This window comes from Pyrus communis, chromosome 3 (assembly GCF_041283825.1).
Source record: "Pyrus communis isolate YQ-2024b chromosome 3, ASM4128382v1, whole genome shotgun sequence".
Lineage (NCBI taxonomy): Eukaryota > Viridiplantae > Streptophyta > Magnoliopsida > Rosales > Rosaceae > Pyrus > Pyrus communis.
Window position 1 is genome coordinate 9854895 of NC_142567.1, and position 21172 is coordinate 9876066.

General features: G+C 38.3%; 1 protein-coding gene across 1 annotated transcript; it reads right to left on the reverse strand.

Moving 5' to 3' along the window:
• Positions 1-10258: 10258 nt before the first annotated feature.
• Positions 10259-11241, reverse strand: LOC148697916 (uncharacterized). Its single transcript, XM_088690239.1, has 2 exons — positions 10992-11241; positions 10259-10770 (listed from the first exon to the last, which is right to left on the reverse strand). The coding sequence occupies exons 1-2, from the start codon at positions 11193-11195 to the stop codon at positions 10267-10269; spliced, it is 708 nt and encodes a 235-aa protein (XP_088546365.1). The 5' UTR covers positions 11196-11241; the 3' UTR covers positions 10259-10266.
• Between the last annotated feature and the right edge of the window lie 9931 nt (positions 11242-21172).

Here is a 21172-nt window from a genome sequence, read left to right on the forward strand (position 1 = left end):
GGGGTTTATGCTTATTTTATAAATTGTTAAATACAATTAATCGTTAGCCAAATATGAGTTTTAACTTAAAATTTATTTTTAGAACATATTTATTTTTAGTTTTATACTAGCAAAGAGCACATATTTGTGTGTGTGAATAACTGCCCACTTCCTTCCACTTTCTCCTAAAGCGCAACCGCAACCGCTCACCTCCTTCCACGTTCTCCTCAAGGGCAACTGCTTCAATTCATTCAAACTACAAACAAAAACATCATGATTTCACTTACATGTATGAAAAAATGATGGTGAGACAATTTCTCTTAATAAGTGTATATTTTTATCTTATGTAAATATTTTGATACAAAATTACTATTTTGCCCTCTTTATGTAAATATTGTGTATCAAAAGTGAGGGCAAAATAAGGAAAAAAAAGAGGATATGACTGTCATTTTATCAAAATGAACAAAATTACTATTTTGCCCTCCGCATCTCAACATTGTGTATCAAAAGTAAGGGGTAAAATTGGAAAAAGTGGGCAAAAAGGTTGACAAGGTGTGTTCTCTTAATATATAGTATATATTTAAGATAAGAAGTTAATTAATGATTAATAATTAAGAGACGAGACATATGACAAACAAATAAGTGTAGGGTGAACATGCATTAAGGTTAATGTCGGTGAGAAAAATACACTCTTAATAAAACATAAAAACAATAAAGAAAGAAATGAACTGGAGCAGATACATTCGACAACTAGAGTGTACACGGCTCTGCTAGTTCACATATTGGACATGCATGCATGGTATGACTCACGGAACACCTAACTCAGCAACGCGTTTTAAAGGTGTGGATGAAGTTTTGTGGACTGCCCGTACAGACCAAATGTGAATCGTTGGATGAAATCTGAACGGCTGAAAACCATCAATCAAAATGAGCTTGGGGTGCAGCTCACTAATTCAAAATGGTACCCAACATCAATTCAAAATGTTTGGAATTTAAATTCCCCAACCCCCCCCCCCCCACATCAACAGTTACCATCTTAAATTTGCCTTTTCCTTGCAAAACTCTCGATCTCCCGCCAGTCCTAAAACATCCTTTCCGTCGAAAAGTTGTTTACTGTTCGAAAATTTCGTTGCCCTTCGAAACCCAGTCGTAGTTCTGTTGTGCTGTCATCTCCGGCCTTATTGCACTTCCACACAGAAGTTTAAAAACTCAGGCGAGTTTGTTTCAAGGGTGAGCAGTCGGTTCCATAGAAAAGTACATGGTGCTTGTTTGATTTGAGTTGGTTTCAAAGTTGTTGATTTCCCAATAGTCGACGTCATACTTCATTCCCCAAAGTAAATTTGAAATTTGGTGAGTTTTGAAAATATGGAACCCTAGAAATAAATTTTGTTATTTTTGTAAAATTCATTAATTTGATTAATTATGCCTGTTGGTAGGTAAAATTATCTAAAATTGGTGGATATTTGGGGAATTTTTGGGAATTTCGGTGGAATGTGGGTTTATGAAATGTTGTTGATAGGTCATGTATAAGGGATAGGTCATTCAAATTTTTTTTGAAGTTATATTATTGAGTTGGGAATGATTTGGGAATGATTTGTGTCGTTGAAATCTATGTTAATTTTATGAATTAAGTTGATATTACTTAAGTCATGAAGGTTTGTTCATTGTAGATGTATTGTTATGAAAACTTATTGACATGTGTTGTGAATGTTATACATTGTTTGTGGATGCAAATTTCCTCCGCCTCTTGCTTTGATGAAAATGCACTTGCAAAATAATAACACATCCACTTAATGCCAAAAGCCTCATGTGCCCAAGATGAATAGGGGCTCTTGGCTGAAGAATTTCCGATGCCAAAGTTAATATTCTGAAAAGAATATAATTTTAGAAGCTTGTGGGTAGCCAATGGCTTAACATTTTAGTGGGATAAGTGGGTTATTCATAGGAGGGTGGCTAACCATTAGGGTTGGGAATGGCCGGCCATATTTCCTGAAATTGGTTGCAGTAATTCAAGATATTATGTGAAATAATATCATGAAATTATTTTGACATTTATTCTATAATAAATAAGGAATTTTGGGAGTTACATTACTGAATGAAATTAATGAGGGAATGATGAGTGGAATTTGAATAAATTTCATAATAACCTTTAACTCTTCCATGGATGGAGGGATTTTGAGCCGTTATTGTGCGTTGCATGAGCGTGAGAATTCGGGTGTGCCTCGCCCATCTAATGAGGGTAATCTCATTTTTCTTGTCTAAAAATCCACGTGTGGCCTCCATAATTTTTGGGATTATTTTGGCTCCACAAATGCCCCTACACCTGTTGGGCTGCTCGTAGGAAATGACAATAAGTGTAGAGATCCCAAGCTGCTTAGGGAAACATAAAATTGTTTCCTAATTTGATGTAGATTCTCACTTTGACTTGGAATTAGATTCTTCTAGGAAAGAGAGATAAATTGCCACCAAAGCCTATTTAAGCCTACGTTAAGTAGATGATTAAATTAACTTTCGAGAGCAATTATTTATCCCTACAAGAAAGAGAGAAAGCTAGAAGATATTTATTCCCCCTCCCTTAGCATTCTTCTTCGCATGCCCGTGCAAAGAACCATCTTCCACTGCTTTTCTTCATCTTCACGCCGCACCAAGGTAAGAAAAAATTAATTTTTCTTCTTCTTGATTTTTTTGGGAACTTCGGGTTTGAAAATTGGCTCGGTGAGGGTCGAGGAAGAGGGACATAGCAGCCACGAGGTTGTTATGCTGATGTTGTTGGCTAATTGCAGCTCGGCTTGGGCAGAGGAGACAAGGTGTGGGGCATTGGTCCTAGGCTGCTGGGCTCGGGCCTGTGCTGGTGACATAGAGAAAAGGAGGCACGGGGGCGCTAGCCCCCCTCAAATTGGTTTGGGCCGCAAAGGCCTTTTAACCCGAGAAGGTGAGAGTAGTGCCTAGGTTGGTTCGTGAGGCAGCCAGTTGGGCTGCGGCTTGGCTCATTGCTCCATGCAATTTTTTTTCTTTTCTTTTCTTTTCTTTTGTGTGTAGCCGTCTAATTTTTCCTTGAGTTTTTGTAGGAATTTTTTGAGCATGTCTCTTTCAAGCTATAAGAATGATGAATTTGTTTTGCTGTGGTATCGTTAGGGCAGGTCCATAAGTAAAGTGGGCTACTTCAAAGCTGCTCACGTCAAGATTAATTTTGATGAGATGTTTAAGGACTTCCTAGAGGTGTACAAGCACGCAATTTTGTGTGGAGTCTCGTGGAGCGAGCTAAGGAAGGGAGCAGTTGTAGGCATATGGATCTAGGAAGGCTATCAAGTTTCACCGTTACTACTTTGTATTGGGGTTCAACTTTCCTATGCCATATATTTTTTTAGGAGGCTGTCTGCTCCATGAAGTGTGCTTTTGCTCATTGTTCTCCGAACGCGGTTCGCGTGATGGTGGGGTTCCATAATCTGAGCAAGTTCTTTGACTTGGACCTGACTGTCAACGAATTCTAATACTTTTTTGACACGGACCACATTGAAGAAGTTGGGTAGCTGAGATCCCGCCATAGGCTCTTTGACCATTCAAGCAAATGGGACCATGACTGGGCTAGGGAAACCCTAGAAATTGGAGGAGAGTGGGAATCCAACTCCTCACCTAGGCTCGTTCTGACTGCTTTTATTGATGAGAAGTGAACCGTTTCGTCTTTAGGCTGCTTTATGCTTTTTTTGTTGAGCTACTATTTGATTTACTGAATGTCCTCCTCTGTTTATGCAGATTCGAAATTTGGCTCAACTCCTAAGACTTCGCTGGATATGAAGAAGACGCATATTTCTCTGGGTATCCTTGTTGAGTCCCATGAATAGTGCTGGTTGCTTAGTCATCTTCGTCGGGAGAAAGGTGGACTGCTGATAGGATTTTTACCACCTACCAAAGTAGGGATAAAAACACTTAAAATACTTGCTAGAGTACAAGGTAATTGTAGTATAGCAGCTCTAGCAAGGTTGTTCTCCATAGGGATTGAGTGAATAACTTATGTAAATACCAAATCTTAATTAATTATTTGAAAACAAAGTTTGGAAAATATTGATTTTATGACCTAAAATAATAAAAACGAATTTAACTAAGAACAATAAAATAAATTGGAAAAGTAAAGAAAACAAAAGAAAATAGTTTTGAAAATCTATTTACGCACTAGGGTTCCTCTGTCACCTTAACAATCCTACGTAGTTCTTCCAATCACTTATGAATTACCCATGCATATTTTGAAGGTTAGGTTTTCCTAATATATGCCTCACTTGGAACCTCCAACATAGAACGTATATTTAACATGCAACCCGTTCGTGGCGTCTAAATCGAATGTGAACATGCAAGACTCATTAAGTTTTGTAAAAGCCTTTTGAAAAACCATACAACCCTTAAGACGTGTCGTCCATCCTAAGAAGTTACACATATTAACCACAAGAAGCCTTAGTCAATTTCAGGGACAACCTCCGCAAAAATTGCATCAAATTACTTTTCTAAATATCCTAATGTTGGCCAATCACTAAAACATTTATAATTTAAACACAGTGATTAATAATTCAAAACTTGCATGCATAATATCATAAGTAAATTGAAAAGAAACTACACATTCTTGCTAAGGCTCGTGGCCTCGCCCTAACAAATGAAATTAGTTACGAACAATCATAAAACAAAATAGGGTAAATCTCAGTTCACTACCCTCAAGTTTCGTGGTTTTCAACATTTAGTACATGAAGTTTTTTTTTTCCCAGAGTCATACCTAAAGTGTTAATTTTGGGATAACCTAATACATCCGTTAGTCAGGCTGTTAAGTCTCTTGTTAACTAATGATGTGGCATCCATGTGGATAATGACTAGGAACCACATGTCATTAAGGGGTCCACGTGGAAATTAAAAATTAAAAAAAAATTCCTGCCCAAATTTAAAATATTAAAATAATTAATTAAACAAAAGTATTAAAAAAAAAAAAAAAAACTAGAACCCTCTTCGTCTTCCCCACCCAACACCCCTCAATCCCCTCCACGGCTCCACCCCCTCCCCTAACCCAAACCCTAAATCCCATGTCTTCTCTGATGCATTCTTCCCTCTTTACCTCCTTGACCCACCTTCCCCCTCTCCTCTACTCTCTTCACCTTCCCAATCCGGATCTGATGTAAATCGGGTAGCTCCGATTACCCAAATCGACGTCCATAACGGTGGGAGCCACATGACCCGTTTTGCTCGATGGCTGATCTACCACTTATGTTAAGCTTGCCATAATTCTTGACCTCTATCTCTGTAACGAATGGTGTGGTGAGGGGTTTAAGGAGGTCGATGTTGATCTGGGTGTCTATCACTAGTGCTTGTGGCCATGGGTGTGGTGTACTAAGAGGATGGAGAATTTGGGTTGGAGAGAAGCCTGGGATTGGATTTTTTGGGGTTTAGGGTTCTGCCGATGGAGGAGATGTTGTAGCGGGAGGAGAGCGGGAAAAGAAAAGGATGTGATGGTCTGGGGGGGAAAAATTGGGGGATGAGGTTGGTGACGGGAGAAGGGGTGGCTTGGGTGGGCAAGGGGTGGAGGGGATGGAGGGATGTCAGGTAGGGAAAACGAAGGGGTTTTTTTTTTTTTTTTTTTTTTAATACTTTATTTTATTTAATTAATTATTTTAATATTTTAAATTTGGGGAAGAATTTTTTTTTTTAATTTTTAATTTCCACATGGATCCCTTAATGACATGTGGTGCCTAATTATTGTCCACATGGGCGCCACGTCATCAGTTAACGGGAGACTTAATAGCCAGACTAATAAATGTATGAGACTATCCCAAAATTAACACTTTAGGTATGGTTCTGGGGTGAAAAAAACTTTATGTACTAAATGTTGAAAACCACGAAACTTGAGGGTAGTAAACTGAGATTTACCCAACAAAATATTATTGAAAACATGGATAGAAAACACCTTGAAAATAAACTCGAATCATCAAAGGCAATTCTCCAAATTACTGTGTGCGTTCTCTCTCATTTTCCTCTCTAATGGCTAATAAGCTTTATTTATACTACCACAAAATAAAATCTTAACTAGAAAATGTCTTCTAGCCACTTAGTACACCGGTCTAGTGATATTTTTCTTCACTTGTAAGTGAGAGGTCTTAAGTTCGACTCTCGCCAAAAGCGAGTTTGAACCACATTATTACTAACTCATTGTGACGCTAAGCCCACCCCCTCCCCTTAGAGCATTTCCAGCATGTGCTCTCCCCCAAGGGACAGGCCCGCGAACAGTGGCAGAGAGCTCGACCAACCAAGCCCAGCGTGTGCTGGCGATGGAGTCTGAGCAGGCATGAGGGAAAGGCCCGACACGAGTTGCTAGCCAGAGAGCCCGAAGGCAACGTGATGTGGGCTGACGTCAGGGTGACGTCAGCCATAATATAAAATTAATAAAAATATAAAATATTAATTAAAAAAATAAAAAAAATTGTAAAACCCAGGCTTCGTACTTAACGGCTCTCGCCGAGGTTGATGAACACCCACAGACAAAAGGCAGAGATCATCCTCCGGCGCAACTGCCGCCGCACCCCACACCGCCTTCGCCCCCACACACTCGCGATCCTCCTCCTTCCACTGGCGTGCCCAGATCGCACGATTTGGGATTTGTTTTTGGGGGAAAGAGGAGAGAGAGAGAGGTTGGTTAGGGAGCGAGGAAGATCGGGACAATTGATGGAGGCTGAGGTGGGTGGGATGGTGAAGATGGAGGAAGAGAGGCGGCGGTGGGGTGGTGAAGATGGAGGAAGGGAGGCGAGGAGGGTTTGGGTGCGTTGGGGGGGACATGGGTTGAAAATCTGGGTGTGGGTTGAAAATCAAGTGAGAGAGAGCTGCTGAGCTTGAAAAAGAAAGAAAGAAAAACACACAGAATGGTGCGTTGGCACCATGTGAAAAGAAGAAAAAAAAAAAATTGGTTTTGGAATGGTGCATCGGCACCATGTGAAAATAACAAAGGTTTTGCACCATGTGAAAAGAAAAAATGAAAAAAAATAAAAATAAATTTTTTAATAGAAAGTGGTACAACGAGATCGATTAAAAATCCAATCCGAAATTACAAATAAAATTATTTTGTATTATTTAAAATAATAATAATAATAATATTATTATTATTATTATTATTATTATTATTTTATTGCCTATTGCCAGGGCTATTCAAGTGCAACGGTGGATATGCAAAATGTGGTTACTATTCATTAAGGGCAGTTACTGTTTATTGGGTGGATTAAATAGTGAATAGCCTGGGGGAGGGTTTCCCATGGTGGAAGTGCTCTTAGTGTAGATAATATCAGTTTTTCGAAATAAAAAAAGAAAAAAGGATCTTCTAAAAACTAGGAAACATAATAACTTAAAAGAAATTAGGAAACATAATCCTAATCAAATATGGGAAATCTGCCCAACCACGAATCAGCCACGTTTTTGGACTTTCAGGGCTCCAAAACAGGTTCAAACGACTTGAATTAAAGATTGAAATGTCCTGAACATAATTGCATAAGGTCTCGAACCCAAAAGACATCATCTTGGACGCCAAAAAGCCCAAAGAAGCCCAAAAAGTCAGTTTGACAGCACTGTGCACTGCTCCTTTATTTCATTGCCATAAATAAACCGCTTGGAGGAAAAATCTGAAACTTTGATACGAACAAGTTGAGGGACTCATGAACATCCTCTAATTTGAATCACTCTAAAATTCGTCCGTTTGACAACTTTTTGCTCTAGAGAAAGTTGAATGTCCTACATTAGAAATATAATTCAAAGTATCAAAATTCTTACAAAATAACTAATAAATTAATACTAACATTAGGGTAAAATATATAGTATAATATCGACTCATCAACTGTCCCTGAGGGAGGAGATAAAGCGGATCAAGACTGAGGTGCTAGGTTATCCAATCACTGTCGTGGAGCCTACTGTGAACGAAAGTGGGAAGAATAAGTCGTTGCCACTTTTTCAAAATTTTCCAGTTGAGACAAAGTTGAAGACTTTTTCTACCACCCTTGAGGGTCTGCCCATTGTTGAGAAGCTCGTGATTGATTTAACTTTTTCCAAGAGGAAGAAGAAGGATACTGGGTGTGAGCCTGTGAAACCAGCTGCTCCGAAGGTGGCTAGAACGATTGCTGACATGATTGCACAGCGTAAAGGTTTTGTTGTGCGCCTAGTTCTTGAGTCTGTGTTGCGACAAAAGTCTGGTTTAGCTTTGGAGAGGCTTGCTGCCATGAAGAGCGGGAAAAATGGCACATAGGCTTGTTCCTCTTATTGTTGGGAAAGAGGAGTCTGCTCTTGGGAGCAGTTGTGAGAGATCCACCAAGCTTGCCGTTGGAGAGTTTCCTGAAATTGTTGCACAGTTGAAACTTGATTTGCTCGAGGACACGGATGCATGCACTAAGTTTGTTGATGGCGTTGGGAAGGTTGTCAACTCGAGTTCCTATGCGAAACATATGACCCATTCTAGGAGGAGTTCTCTTCTTTCTTTGATGCAAAAGATTGCAATTTTGGCAGCGGAGTCTATACGTATTAACCACAATGAAGCAAGGCTGCTAGGAAGATGAAGTTGCTTACGGTAGCTAAAGCTCATTCAACTACTAAGAAAATCAAAGAGTTAGAGTCCGAAGTTGTTGTCTTGAAGGGGTCAATGTCTCTTTCTCCACTTCTCTACAACTTGAGGCTGCTCGCCAAGAGATTGATGACTTGAAGGCTAGGCTTGATGCGAAGTAGGGTGCTGCAAAGAATAAGATTGGGGACTACATACCTTACACTCAGGATCTTGAGTGTGCCATTTCGGAGCTTCGTTCTGCCGGCTATGCAAAGGATGAAGAGATGATCACTGCTTATAATTAGGTAATCCAATTTCAGAAGATCGTCAATAGGCTTAAACCAAAGGAGTTGGTGCTTCAAGGTCCACTGGAGATCAATAAGGTTCAGAAGAAGGAAGTGGATGAGTTGCAGCGTGTTCATGTTGTTCTGCATGAAGAGAACGAGTAGCTAAAGGGCGAAAAGGTTAGTCTCGAGGCTTGACATGCTCACGGTCAGGCCGATTTCTACAAGTTGGACTATGTAGATCATATCTTCGGTAGATCGTCGGATTATGAGTTTACCAGGAAAGACTTCAAGACTTTATCCGTTTCTCTAGAGGATCTACTAACCTTTTCTTGCGAAGCCACTTTTGGCTAGATAATTGGTGAGGATGATGCCTAGACTCGGCCAGCAGTGGATGGCGTTGCCCAAGCTGAGGTTGTTGAAGATCAAGTTCTCATGCACATACTACATTTCGTAAAAGTGTGTTCATTTTGCACACCTCCACATATTATCTCTTTTTTTTTTTTTTTTTTCCTTACGGTCTAAATAACAAAAACTAGAATATTTGTTGAATGATTTGACACTTATCATTGACGCAACTGTATCTCGTTGACGTTATATTCGGCATGTGAGACAAGTGTATTGTACCATATACACACACACACACACACTAGGGTGTGATATAATATTTGTGCTAAAATGGGTTTACCAAAAAAGGATTGCTCATTTATGTAATCAATTGCACTTCACCAATTCTTCGCTTATTGACAAATTTAATCTCTTATGTCGCATTTCCATTTTGATATGATAGGAATAATAATGCTCGAGAAATATGCTTGTCTATTTATTGCAAAACAATTAAGGCTAGTCGCAATCTTTTTCCTACTTGTCGTCTCTTTTTCGCACAATGATATTCGGACATCTATGATAGTCGTAAACACGACATTCAAGTTCAGATCACGATTTTTGCAACTCTAGGCCTCGTTTGGCAGCTCGGACTGTACTGACTATTTCTGTCGGATAGGATATATAGCCACCGGATAGCACTGACTAAATTAGTCGGGCGTTTGGTGTAGTATCAGATTAATGACCGTATTATTTATACTGTGTTTGTTACTGAACCGGATAGGACAAGAGAAAAAAAAAAGTTTAACAAATCTTTCTTTGTTTGATGAACTTTTCTCATATTTATGCCTATTGAAAACCACATAAATTTTCAAATAACAAAGAAAAATAGTAAATTTCATACATCAAATTCAAAATATTTTCCAATAACATAAAAGAAGGTTCACAAAAAACAACTACAATCATTACGATAAATAATCCAACCACATATCCAAGTTCATAAAATATACAAATGCAAGGTGGTTTCAGTAAGAAACAGTTTGTCCAGATAGCCAAAATATATGCATGCTACTTTTAACAAATTATATGCATGCTACAGCATTTAACAAAATATATTGTTGTTGGTTTCAAATGTCAAATGGGGTTACTTTGTCCAAGTAACATGAGTACAAAGGCTTTTTTCATTGCACCATCCAAAGACGAGAATGTCCTCTCATTCTGTGGCTTTTCGAAAATGATATTTAGTGCCTTGATTTGATCCTCAATAGACAAATCCATCTTTGACAATTCTGAAACAATCTCAGGTTTTGTATCCACTCCTTTCCCAAAAGCAACTTGTAAAACTTCACCCAACTTATCAACTGATTTAGAAAGCATTTCTCTAAATGCCACAGCAAGATCATTATCATTAGTAGCTCTCTTCTTTTTTCGGGTACTTGAACTACTGGACTGTTGAGCAACAGAGGGAGAACTAGTCTCCGCCTCATCTTCATCTTCATTAATGTGCTTAGGCTTATTCATCATCTCAGTAGGAGTTGCAGCTCCTACTCCGGTTGCTCGGTCTTTCCCAAAAATAACATTCAATCTGTCATACAATGGAAACGATATTCCTAGCCAGCCTTCTGCTTCTTTGTTAACCTGCAATGCGAAAACAAATCACACTATCCATAAAATACAAACAATCTTATTTTGTTCCCTTCAACCTGTCTTGATATAATCAAGCATCCATTAATTTAATTAAGCTGTTATAATGAATAGGGCTAAAGGATATGGTTTGGTACTATTAAATTGTATGTAAGGGAACATGTTAAATAATCAAATATGTAAAGTTAAATTCTAGTATTATGTTAGAGAATTACCTTTACATAGGATTGCCATACTTCAATGCTATCAACCTCAATACACTTTCGTACATCATTCCATGCAAAACCAGTTTTATTAACCATGTCATAAACTATTGCATAATCTTTTTTCCACCTCCTCATTTTGGACTCAATATGTGGAACTGCCTTTATATTGGCATTAGGACATTTCAAATTAATAGCTGTTTCAAACTGAGCCATTGTTCCGGGTTTGAAACAACCGTTATCATATTGCAAATTCTTAACAACTGCCTCCTCAAGTATGGAAAGCAATGCATCTTCTTCATGTTGTTTCCAAACCCTTTTACTTCCTTTTGGTTGACTACTTTGTTCACTTTCCATTCCTACAATTACATACACAACATGTGGAACACCCTTTATATTGGCATTATGACATATAATCAATAATGCATATAATTAATAGTAAGTGATAAAAACCATAAGCAAATCATCACACTTTTTAAATAAATACATAACTAGGTCGCACTTTGTTCGAATAAAGTATCATAACCGAATACATAAGAAATCACTATTTGTTCAAATAACAAACCATAACCAAATCACAACATGCATATGTAAAAAAATTTAATCAAATCACACTTGTGCACGCCACTCATTGTACATATTCATAACCAAAGTGTTTCTCCATGCAGTCCATTCTTGTGTAGGTTGAACACTGTCAATCATATCTTCATCATCATCACTACTTTCAGATTCGTCCAAGTTTAGGATTTCATTTTCTATTGATCAGCTGACATATGCCTTCTAATAAGATTATGTAATAGGCAGCAGGTTGTGATAATCCTAAATTGTGTTTTAATTGGAAAAAATGATGGACCTCTTAAGATGCTCCAACACATCTGCAGTCGTCCAAAACATCTCTCAATGACATTTCTAGGAGCATGTTTCATATTGAAATACTCCTCATGATTAATCGGGAGTCTTCTATTTCTCTACTCCGAGAGATGGTAACGCACTCCCCTATACGGTGCAAGGTATCCTGGACCATTTGTGTACCCACCATCCACAAGGTAGTAACACCCTAACACACAAAAAAATGTATATTACTATATATAAGAAAAATGAGGATTCAAATTACTAATATAAACAAATAATCTATTGTTACCCGTGGGAACTTTTAATCCCGATGGTCTACTTATCGCATCTCGGAGTACTCTAGAATCAGATGCCGACCCTTCCCAACCTGGGTACACAAATATAAAATTCATGTCCACATTACAGTCTCCCAACATATTGGTCGCAATCTCTCCCTTCCTTGATCGGTATCTTGGTTTATCTCGCTCAGGGACATGAACGTTAATGTAAGTCCCATCCAATGCCCCCAAGCAATTCTAAAAAAAAATCATTAACATTAGTATGCTTAATATATTTAATTACATAAATTTTAGAAGTAATTTTTATAAAATATGAAGAATACCTCAAACCAACTCCATTTAGGATTTGGGTAGGCATTAGGAATGGGTTCTGGCACTTTCAAAAGTGTACCTTGTAGCCTTACACTCCGTGTAGAATGGAATTGAAATACCTACTTATGGTCTCCCCCGATCGACAAAATCTACTCCCAATTGTACGATTCTTGACATGATGTGCAAGTATATGCAAAAACATGCAAACTTGTTCTTCCATTGTCACTACACCATCCAATTTTACTCTATCGTGGTCACAAAGCATTTGACATAAATAGTGGAACGTTCTTCTATCCATTCTAATTTGGTTCACACATTGAACATCATCATATCCTATTATGCTATCTAAATAGGCTGACCCTACCATTCTCCTAACAAATGTGCGATTTCTAAGTGCAAGTTGCCGATTCCGCCTTCTAGCTGAATTATGATTCTTGATGAACCACATCATCAACCAAGTCACAATATTCAAGTACCACACGTTAACAATGAAGCATGCCACAATCTTTCTTTGATCCATGTCTAGTGATAATATAAAATAACATTATTAGATAGTGGCAAAAAATTAAGTAACTGGAGCATGCATGCATAATAACACTGAAAACGGAAGGAAGCATGTTAATAAGTCCTACCAAAAAATGTCATACGCAAATAAAAAATGTCATAGGCAAATAATAAAATGTCATAGGCAGATAATAAGTCCTACCAAAAAATGTCATAGGCAGATAATCCAAAAAATGTCGAAATTTTTCACACACACACACACACACACGAATAAGGATTTCGTGCCCCACGGTATAATATTTGTGTCCAATCTAGAAAACCCAGGGAGCCCCAAACAGCTTGCCTATTCTTTTCGCACACCTTTGAATGGAATAAGCTGCGCACGCTGCCCTTGGTTTTCTCTTGCATTGCAAGCGCGCACGCACACACACACACAAGCTGCGCACATTGCAAGCGCGTGCACACACACACACACATACACACACACACTCACACGCTGCCCTTGGTTTTCTCTTGCATTGCAAGCGTGCGCACACACACACACACACAAAAGCTACGCACATTGCAAACATACATACACACATACACGCTGCCTTTGGTTTTCTCTTGCATTGTAAGCGCGCGCGCGCACACACACACGCTGCCTTTGGTTTTCTCTTGCATTGCAAGCATGCACGCGCGCGCACACACACACAAGCTGCGCACATTGCAAGTGCACACACACACACACACACACACACACAAGCTATGCACATTGCAAGCGTGCACGCGCGCGCGCGCACACACACAAAAGTTACGCACATTGCAAGCGCGCACACACACACACATAGACACACACGCTGCCCTTGGTTTTCTCTTGCATTTCAAGCGCGCACACACACACACGCACACGCTGCCCTTGGTTTTCTCTTGCATTGCAAGCGCGCGCACACACACACATACACACACACACACACACACACGCTGCCCTTGGTTTTCTCTTGCATTGCAAGCGCGCGCGCACACACACACACACAAGCTACGCACATTGCAAGCGCGCACACACACACACAAGCTGCGCACGCTACCCTTGGTTTTCTCTTGCATTGCAAGCATACACACACACAGAGAGTTAAAATTGTAAGTTCAACACCAACAACAAACCCTAAATTCGACCCCAATAGCAAACCCTAAAATTCAAAAATTCTAATTAAAACACAAAATTACATAATCAATTGCATAATTAGAGAGAAAATGATAACTAGATTCAATCAATTGAAAGAAAATTGCAAGAAAAATAGGAGGAGGGGGAAGAATAGAGGGAGGGGCGGAATCCTAGAAGAAGAAATCTGAAAAGACGAACTGTGATTCAAACAAAAAAGAAGAAGTTGAGAAGACGAACCTGGGATGAGGGGAAGAAAGAGCGCCTGGAGAGCACCTGTAGAGGAAGAGTGGGCGCAGAAGACTGGTCTCTCCAACCGAAGGCTGACTAAGTTGTACAGTGCATTTGCACGGTATTAGTAAGCTGGTAAGCGTAGGGTAAAAAAGGTGGGCCCAAATTATTTAATCCGGTGCCTATTTAATCCAAACGGTCACCAAACACGGTACACCGTATTATTAGTCCTATCCGGTGTCTTATACGATGTGCCAAACAGGGCCCTATTGTAATAAAATAGTCAATCAATTAATTTGCAAAGAAGTAATAATTGTGCGAAATAATCAATAGTTCCGTGATTGTTGAGATTTAAACAATTTATTGCAAATTGTTAGTTGCTTTTATCGTACCAAATTTAGAAACTCTTGTATTTGATACCTCACATTAATATATACATTGCTAAGGTCGTTTTAAAGGAAAATGTTTTTCATTTCATGAATGACTCGCACCTTTACTTCATCCCTTATAAGTGTAGAAATCATTATGTTAAAGTTCATATGTATCTAAGGGATCATTTTTTTGAGAAAATCAAAAGTTACTCGCTCTTTCCACCATTATGGCCGGACTAAGCATGTTTCCATTTGTGGCCATTTTTCTTCTAGCGAGTTGCGCACTTCCAACATTGGTGCATTTGGATGACTCGCCGGCCGTGGTTGGGTGTAAAAAATATTTCAACATAAAGTGTGCATTCGACGTGTACAACTATATTTTCAAAGGGCTGAAAACTGGTGACGATAGTTGTCAGGCTCTTGTGGTGTTGGGAAGACCGTGCTATAATGTTTTCGTGAACAACACTTTTACTTATGAACACATCGGGAACAGAACTGCCATTCAAGGTAGGGCTGACTGAGTATTTAATCATTGTACAATTGTAACTTCCGTCCCACCTCCTTCTGCTCTATCTTAAGCAGAGAATTGATTTTTCTAAGGCTAATAAATTTTTGGGATGTTTCATGAGTTAAAACAAAATTTTGATTTACTTGCTTTGATGCCTTGTTACAACTTCACTTTGTTGTTATGAATTGTAAAGCATTTTCTTCATGATTGAGGAACGAACTATAGTAATAAAACAACTACCATGCCAATTTAGAAAACTTCGTGTAACATCATAAAAGTAATGTAGATCAATTTTATATTTGTTCGGACTTTACATGTGCATTACGTTCCGTTATTGCAACTTATACTGTTTTAGAAACTTATACTACTAGTCTCATTTCTATTTATGTGTCCTGCTTACTATCGTAGAAACTTATACTGCTAGTCTCATTTCTATTCGTATGATCGTTATCTTCCTTGTAACAGTCATACATATTTTCTTTATTGTTTCTGGATCTAAGTTGAGAAAGATGAAAACTTCGCCATATCGAATTTCTCAAAATTCTTACAAAATGACACTGAAATAGGTTTATGAAATGGCTGACGCGAGAAAGGCATAAACTGCAGACCATTTGCAGTAGCTGCCATTCTCAATCTCCCTCCATCTCTCTCCATCACCATCACAATCTCCACTTCCACCTCCGCTCTATCCGGTAAGCGATTTGATCTTGTATTTAAATTTTTTCAACTGTGAATTCAAACTAATAAAAATAAATTTGTTTTCTATAAGGTTGTATATGATTATGTATAGGTAAAGCTTAAATATCCACATAAAATTTGCATTTTCTTGATTGGAATTGAGAATTTTTCTTTTCTTTCTCAATTCTACCATAGAGAGAAGTATAAAAATTATACTCAGTAGTTTTCAGGATTAACCCCTATTCCGATCTCTAATTTTTTTCACAAATAATTATATTTTTGTTTAGTTATATTTTATTCAAATATTCTTATAGTTTTTGGTAGAATATTCAACTATCTTAGAAAAGTAAGGAATGTGATTTCGGAACTAAAAAAACTTTCTTTCTCTCCTTGTGAGAGACTTTCTCTTTGCTTGAGAGACCTTTCTCACCACCGCTAGTGTGAGGGTTTCACTTTCAATCAACTCCGATGTCGCCGATCCTAGCTGTTGCTGGGGTCGGTGGTCATGCTTTCATTATTATGTTATCTTCATTTTTATTGTTTTTCCCTACTCTCTTTTCTGATATGCCCATTTCTTCATGCCCCCATCGGCGTTACTCCTTGCTTATCTCTGCTTTGATATGCAGTCGCTTCAAAACTGCGCTTTGTTGTGGTACTTTGAGATGGAGTGTAGAGTTTCGGTGTTCCCACCGGCTCGGGTGTTCAACACCACCACGTTCTCACTGTCTGCCTTTGTTGGTAGTGTTGCTCGTGGAATCCCACGAGCTTCCTTTACATGGTTCTTGGTTCTCGTCTGTGTGGCTGTGTTTGGACAGGTGCTCGTGGTTGGATGTTGCAACGGCGTGACGTCGGTTGGTTGGCGGAGAAGGTTTGTGCTGGTAGGGATGCTCGGCGGCGGGTGCTCCAAGGGAAGCCTTGGGTTTCTATTGTTGTATTTTAGGGCTTGTGCCTTTACTATTTGTTGAGTCTTTTGGGCTAGTTTGGCAGATCCTGTTTTGTTTGTTTATGCTTTTGTATCTTTGGACCTTGTACTGTTCCTTTGTGTTTGGTAATGAAATTGACCCACTTCCAAAAAAAAAAAAAAAAAAAAAAACGCCCGAAAACCATCTCTAGTCGAGGGCTAGGCCAAAGGGCTTGTAGGCCCCACAAAATCTAAAAGGGCTAAAATGCCAAAGGGTTGGCCCAATCTAGTCAGCCTCGGGCTGGCCAGAAATGTGAGCATTCTTGTTGGTATAACCGACAGGAATATGTATATTCTTGTCAGAAATGCTAGGCCAAATTTTCAAATGCAACGACTAGCAGACGTCATGTAGCCGTTATTTTTTATTTTTATTTTTTACAGTTTTATTTAATTTTTTTATTTTACAAATTTTTTTTTTCCTATAACTTCTATTTTTAAATTCTATTTTTTTTTTCTATAACTTCTATTTTACAAAATTTGTTTCATATTTATTTTAAATTCTATTTTTTCCTATAACTTCTATTTTACAAAATTTGTTTCATATTTTTTTTTAAATTCTATTGTTTTCCTATAACTTCCTAAGCCATTATACAACATTAAATTAAGTACCATGAAACAACATTAAATACCATTAACGAACATAAAAATTATACAACATAAAAAAAACATTTAACAACATGAAACTTAAACAACATTTTTAAAAACATTTAACAACATAAAACTTAAACGCCTACTCTATGCTTCTTTTGGCCCAAAGATGTGCAACAAGATCCTGTTGTAGGTACTTGTTTGTGGCACGGGAACGTATCATTCTATAACGCCTCATGTACTCATTTATAGTGATACTACCAGTTCTTGGATTGAAAGGCAAATTAGGCCCATCATATATTTTTGCACGAGCCCTTCTTGACCTATTTGGATCTTCTTAGTCGTCATCGGACTCTCCGCTCATCCTCCACTATCATATTGTGTAATATGATGCAAGACATCATGATGAAGTCCAAATTTTCTCGACTTCATGCTCTTACCGGTTCGTTGATGATCTTCCACCATGCTTGTAGAATACCGAAATCTCTCTCAACATCTTTCTGGTATACCTCTTGGTGTAAGGTAAACAACTTTTCTGCGTCATTCCTAGGGTTTGGAATTGCTTGGATAAATGTCACCCACTTTGGGTAGATGTCATTTGCCAAGTAATACCCCATATTGTATTAACGACCGTTGATGTAGTAGTCAAGTTGAGGTGCTTTACCTTCCGTCAGGCGATTAAAGAGGGGTGAACGTCCAAGAACTGTAATGTCATTTTGGGATCCAGGGACTCCAAAGAAAGCATGCCAGATCCATATGTCATATGAGTCAACCGTTTCTAACACAACAGTTGACTTTCTCGACCTTCCGCAAAAGCCTCCTTGTCATCCGGTGGGATAGTTCTTCCAATCCCAATGCATGCAGTCTAATGACCCTATCATGCCCGGAAACCCACGATCTTTAGCTTTGCGAATGAGCCGATTCAGATCTTCTTGATTTGGCTTGCGGAGGTACTCGTCTTTGTAAACCTGAACAATTGTGTCACATAATTGTTCAAGAGTACCAAGTCATGTAGACTCAGACATACCATGGGTTTCATCCATTGAATCAGTTGGGGAGTCATAAGCCATAATTCGGAGTGCAACAGTAACCTTATGATAAGGTGAGAAACCAAGGCGGCATGCTTTGTCCTGTTTCTGTCGAAAGTATAAATTGACCTGTTGGACATCACGAAGTGAACACTCGAAGACATGACGCCTTATCAGGAAGCGACGTCTGAAATCCTCTTCTGTGTACACCGAGTTAGGCTTGAAGTAGTTGTTCATCAGATTGGCATGTGTCATTGCTCTATTTCATGGTTTGTAAGAGCGACCAACAACAGAGCTACCCCATTGAGGTTGTTCCTCTGTTGGCTGACACACCATGGTCGCAGCCATAGCTGCTGCTCTGTTTTGTGTGTTGCGCCTTACTTGAACTTCTTCATCAGACTCTTTATCTTCTCGTCTCATTTGCGCCCATTTTTCTTCCAATTTGGAATTGGATGAGGACCCCCAGTTGGAATCCGAAAAAGATCCAAAGTTGGTATTCATTGCAATCTTGAATTGAAAGAGATTGAATTCAAAGTTGTGTGAATTATAGCCCAATATCCACCCTATTTATAGCAAAAAAAATTTCAAATCCAACGGCTAGCTGACATCACTTAGCAGTTAGATTTGAATTTAAATTGTAGTTTTTAAATAATAAATTATGTTTGGCCCTATGGCCCTTTGACCCTCGGTTGGAGACCCTTTTTTGTGATATGGCTAAAACGAGCCCTATGGCCATCGGTTGGAGATGGAGGCAAATATGGTCCTATACTGTTCATTAAAATATTAATTTCTTGGAGGACCAGAAGGCTAAAACGAGCCCTCTGGCCAACCTTTAGTTGGAGATGGCCTTAGTACTATGGTTTAGTGGCATTCCTCTTTATTTATAAGTGAGAGGTCTTAGGTTCGATTATCGTGAAAGTCGAATTTAAACCACATTATTGGTAGCCCATTGTTAGGCTTAGCTTACCCCCTCTCAATCGAACAAGAAGATTAGAATCCGAGTGCAAAGAATTTTGAGACCTAAAGTAATTGGATCTCATGATCGACTTGCATATACCTATAATTCTTTCTGTAACTTGCATATTTATTGCAATCTTTTTTGTTTTGCAGAAATATAAAGCACAAAGTAAGCGATAATTCTTTTTCGTTACGAACATTTAGGTAAATCCAAAACCCAAAACATTACTGTCTTGACTTATGTAGGCAAAGCTGATGAAATGCTGAATATTTTCTTTTCCAACATCAAGTTTGGGTGCCACTTCAAACGAAACCGTAAAAAGGATCTTCAATTGCTGTTTTGGACTTGAAGCTGTTGGCTTCGTTGTAAGTTTGGACAAATTTAGTTGATCCCAAATCCTTCATTATTTATACTGATACATGCATTGTCTAGGTTGCTGAATGTGCAAGAATTTTCTAGGGGGGTCACGGATGATTTGGTTTGACTTGAAACCCAAGAGATTTGAGAAAGGTTTTTATAATTTTTGTCCATTTGATTTACCATGATTTAATAGGTAGTTTAGTTGTGATTTGGATCCCATCTAAATCCTCTTTGTAAGGATCCTCACATCCTATTTGTTCGTCGTACATTATACGATTAGAAATCATTTTGAATTTTTTTATTTAAAATTAAACACAGAAAGTACCTAACGAAAGCTGACCACATGATGTACGATGAAGAGATAGGATGTGAGAACCCTACGATCCTCACAAACAGGATCAGGAGAGGATCCTTATCCATTTAGTGGGAAAATATAGAAACAGATTTTCGCTTAAAACATTATTTATTTGGTTGTAGCCAAGAAATTTGGAGTAAATGAGTTTGTCAGTACAAAGGATAAACCAATGCATGACATCAAATATCAAGTTATTCTTCGTAAATGTTGTCGTATATATCAACATAGATAAAATCATCTCCAAAGGAGATGTCAAATTTTAAACAAAAAATTTAAATTTGACAGCTTATGTGGCACACATTTAATTTTTTTTTTTTCTCTCCACTCGAATGTCAAATTAAATTATTATTTTATTACATTATTTTCTTTTCTTTATCTTTGTTATATATATATATATATTTCTTTTCTTTATCTTTGTTATATATATATATATATATATATATTTTTTTTTTTTTTTGGTGAAGATCTATTTTATATTTTAAAGAAACATTAAATTAATAGAAAAATAGTAGTTTGAAGCAAAAGGAACACCTTCTGCAAAAATAACATGGCCTTCTACTTCAATGGGCATTTCACCAGAGCAAATCTTGAGCAAAAACTGTTCAAGTTTTTGTGCGAGATCCACTTCCCAATTGGATTCTAGGTCATGCTCTGGCTGCACTCTATGAAATCCGCCTCCACTGCTGTTGTTGCTTCCACCCGGATACTCTTCGAGTTTTTGTGCGAGATTGAGTTCCCAATTGGATTCTAGGTCACGGGATGCTTGCACTGTATGAAGTCTCCCTCTACCATCACCGTTGTTGCTTCCACCTGCTTCATCTCTGGCGTAAGTCATCTTTTGTGAGTTGGATTGGGTATTGGCTCATTGTGGAGGTGCTTAATTCACATTTGGTGGAGACTAGGGTTTTTCAATTTGGCGGTTTTCGAAAGTGATGATTTTTTAATCGAAATTGGTCCACATAGTGTGTGATGGATGGAAAATCAAAAGATTTCCTTTGTGATTGCAGTTCGTGAGCTTGGTCTTGGTTCAACAGGAAGATGGGTAGAGCAAGAGGGCAAAAAATTTAA

Coding starts and splice junctions, on each gene's coding strand:
- LOC148697916 (XM_088690239.1), bottom strand. CDS start 11,195: ATGGCTCAGTTTGAAACAGCTATTAATTTGAAATGTCCTAATGCCAAT. Junction 10,771..10,991: donor TATGGCAATCCTATGTAAAG/GTAATTCTCTAA, acceptor TTCGCATTGCAG/GTTAACAAAGAAGCAGAAGG.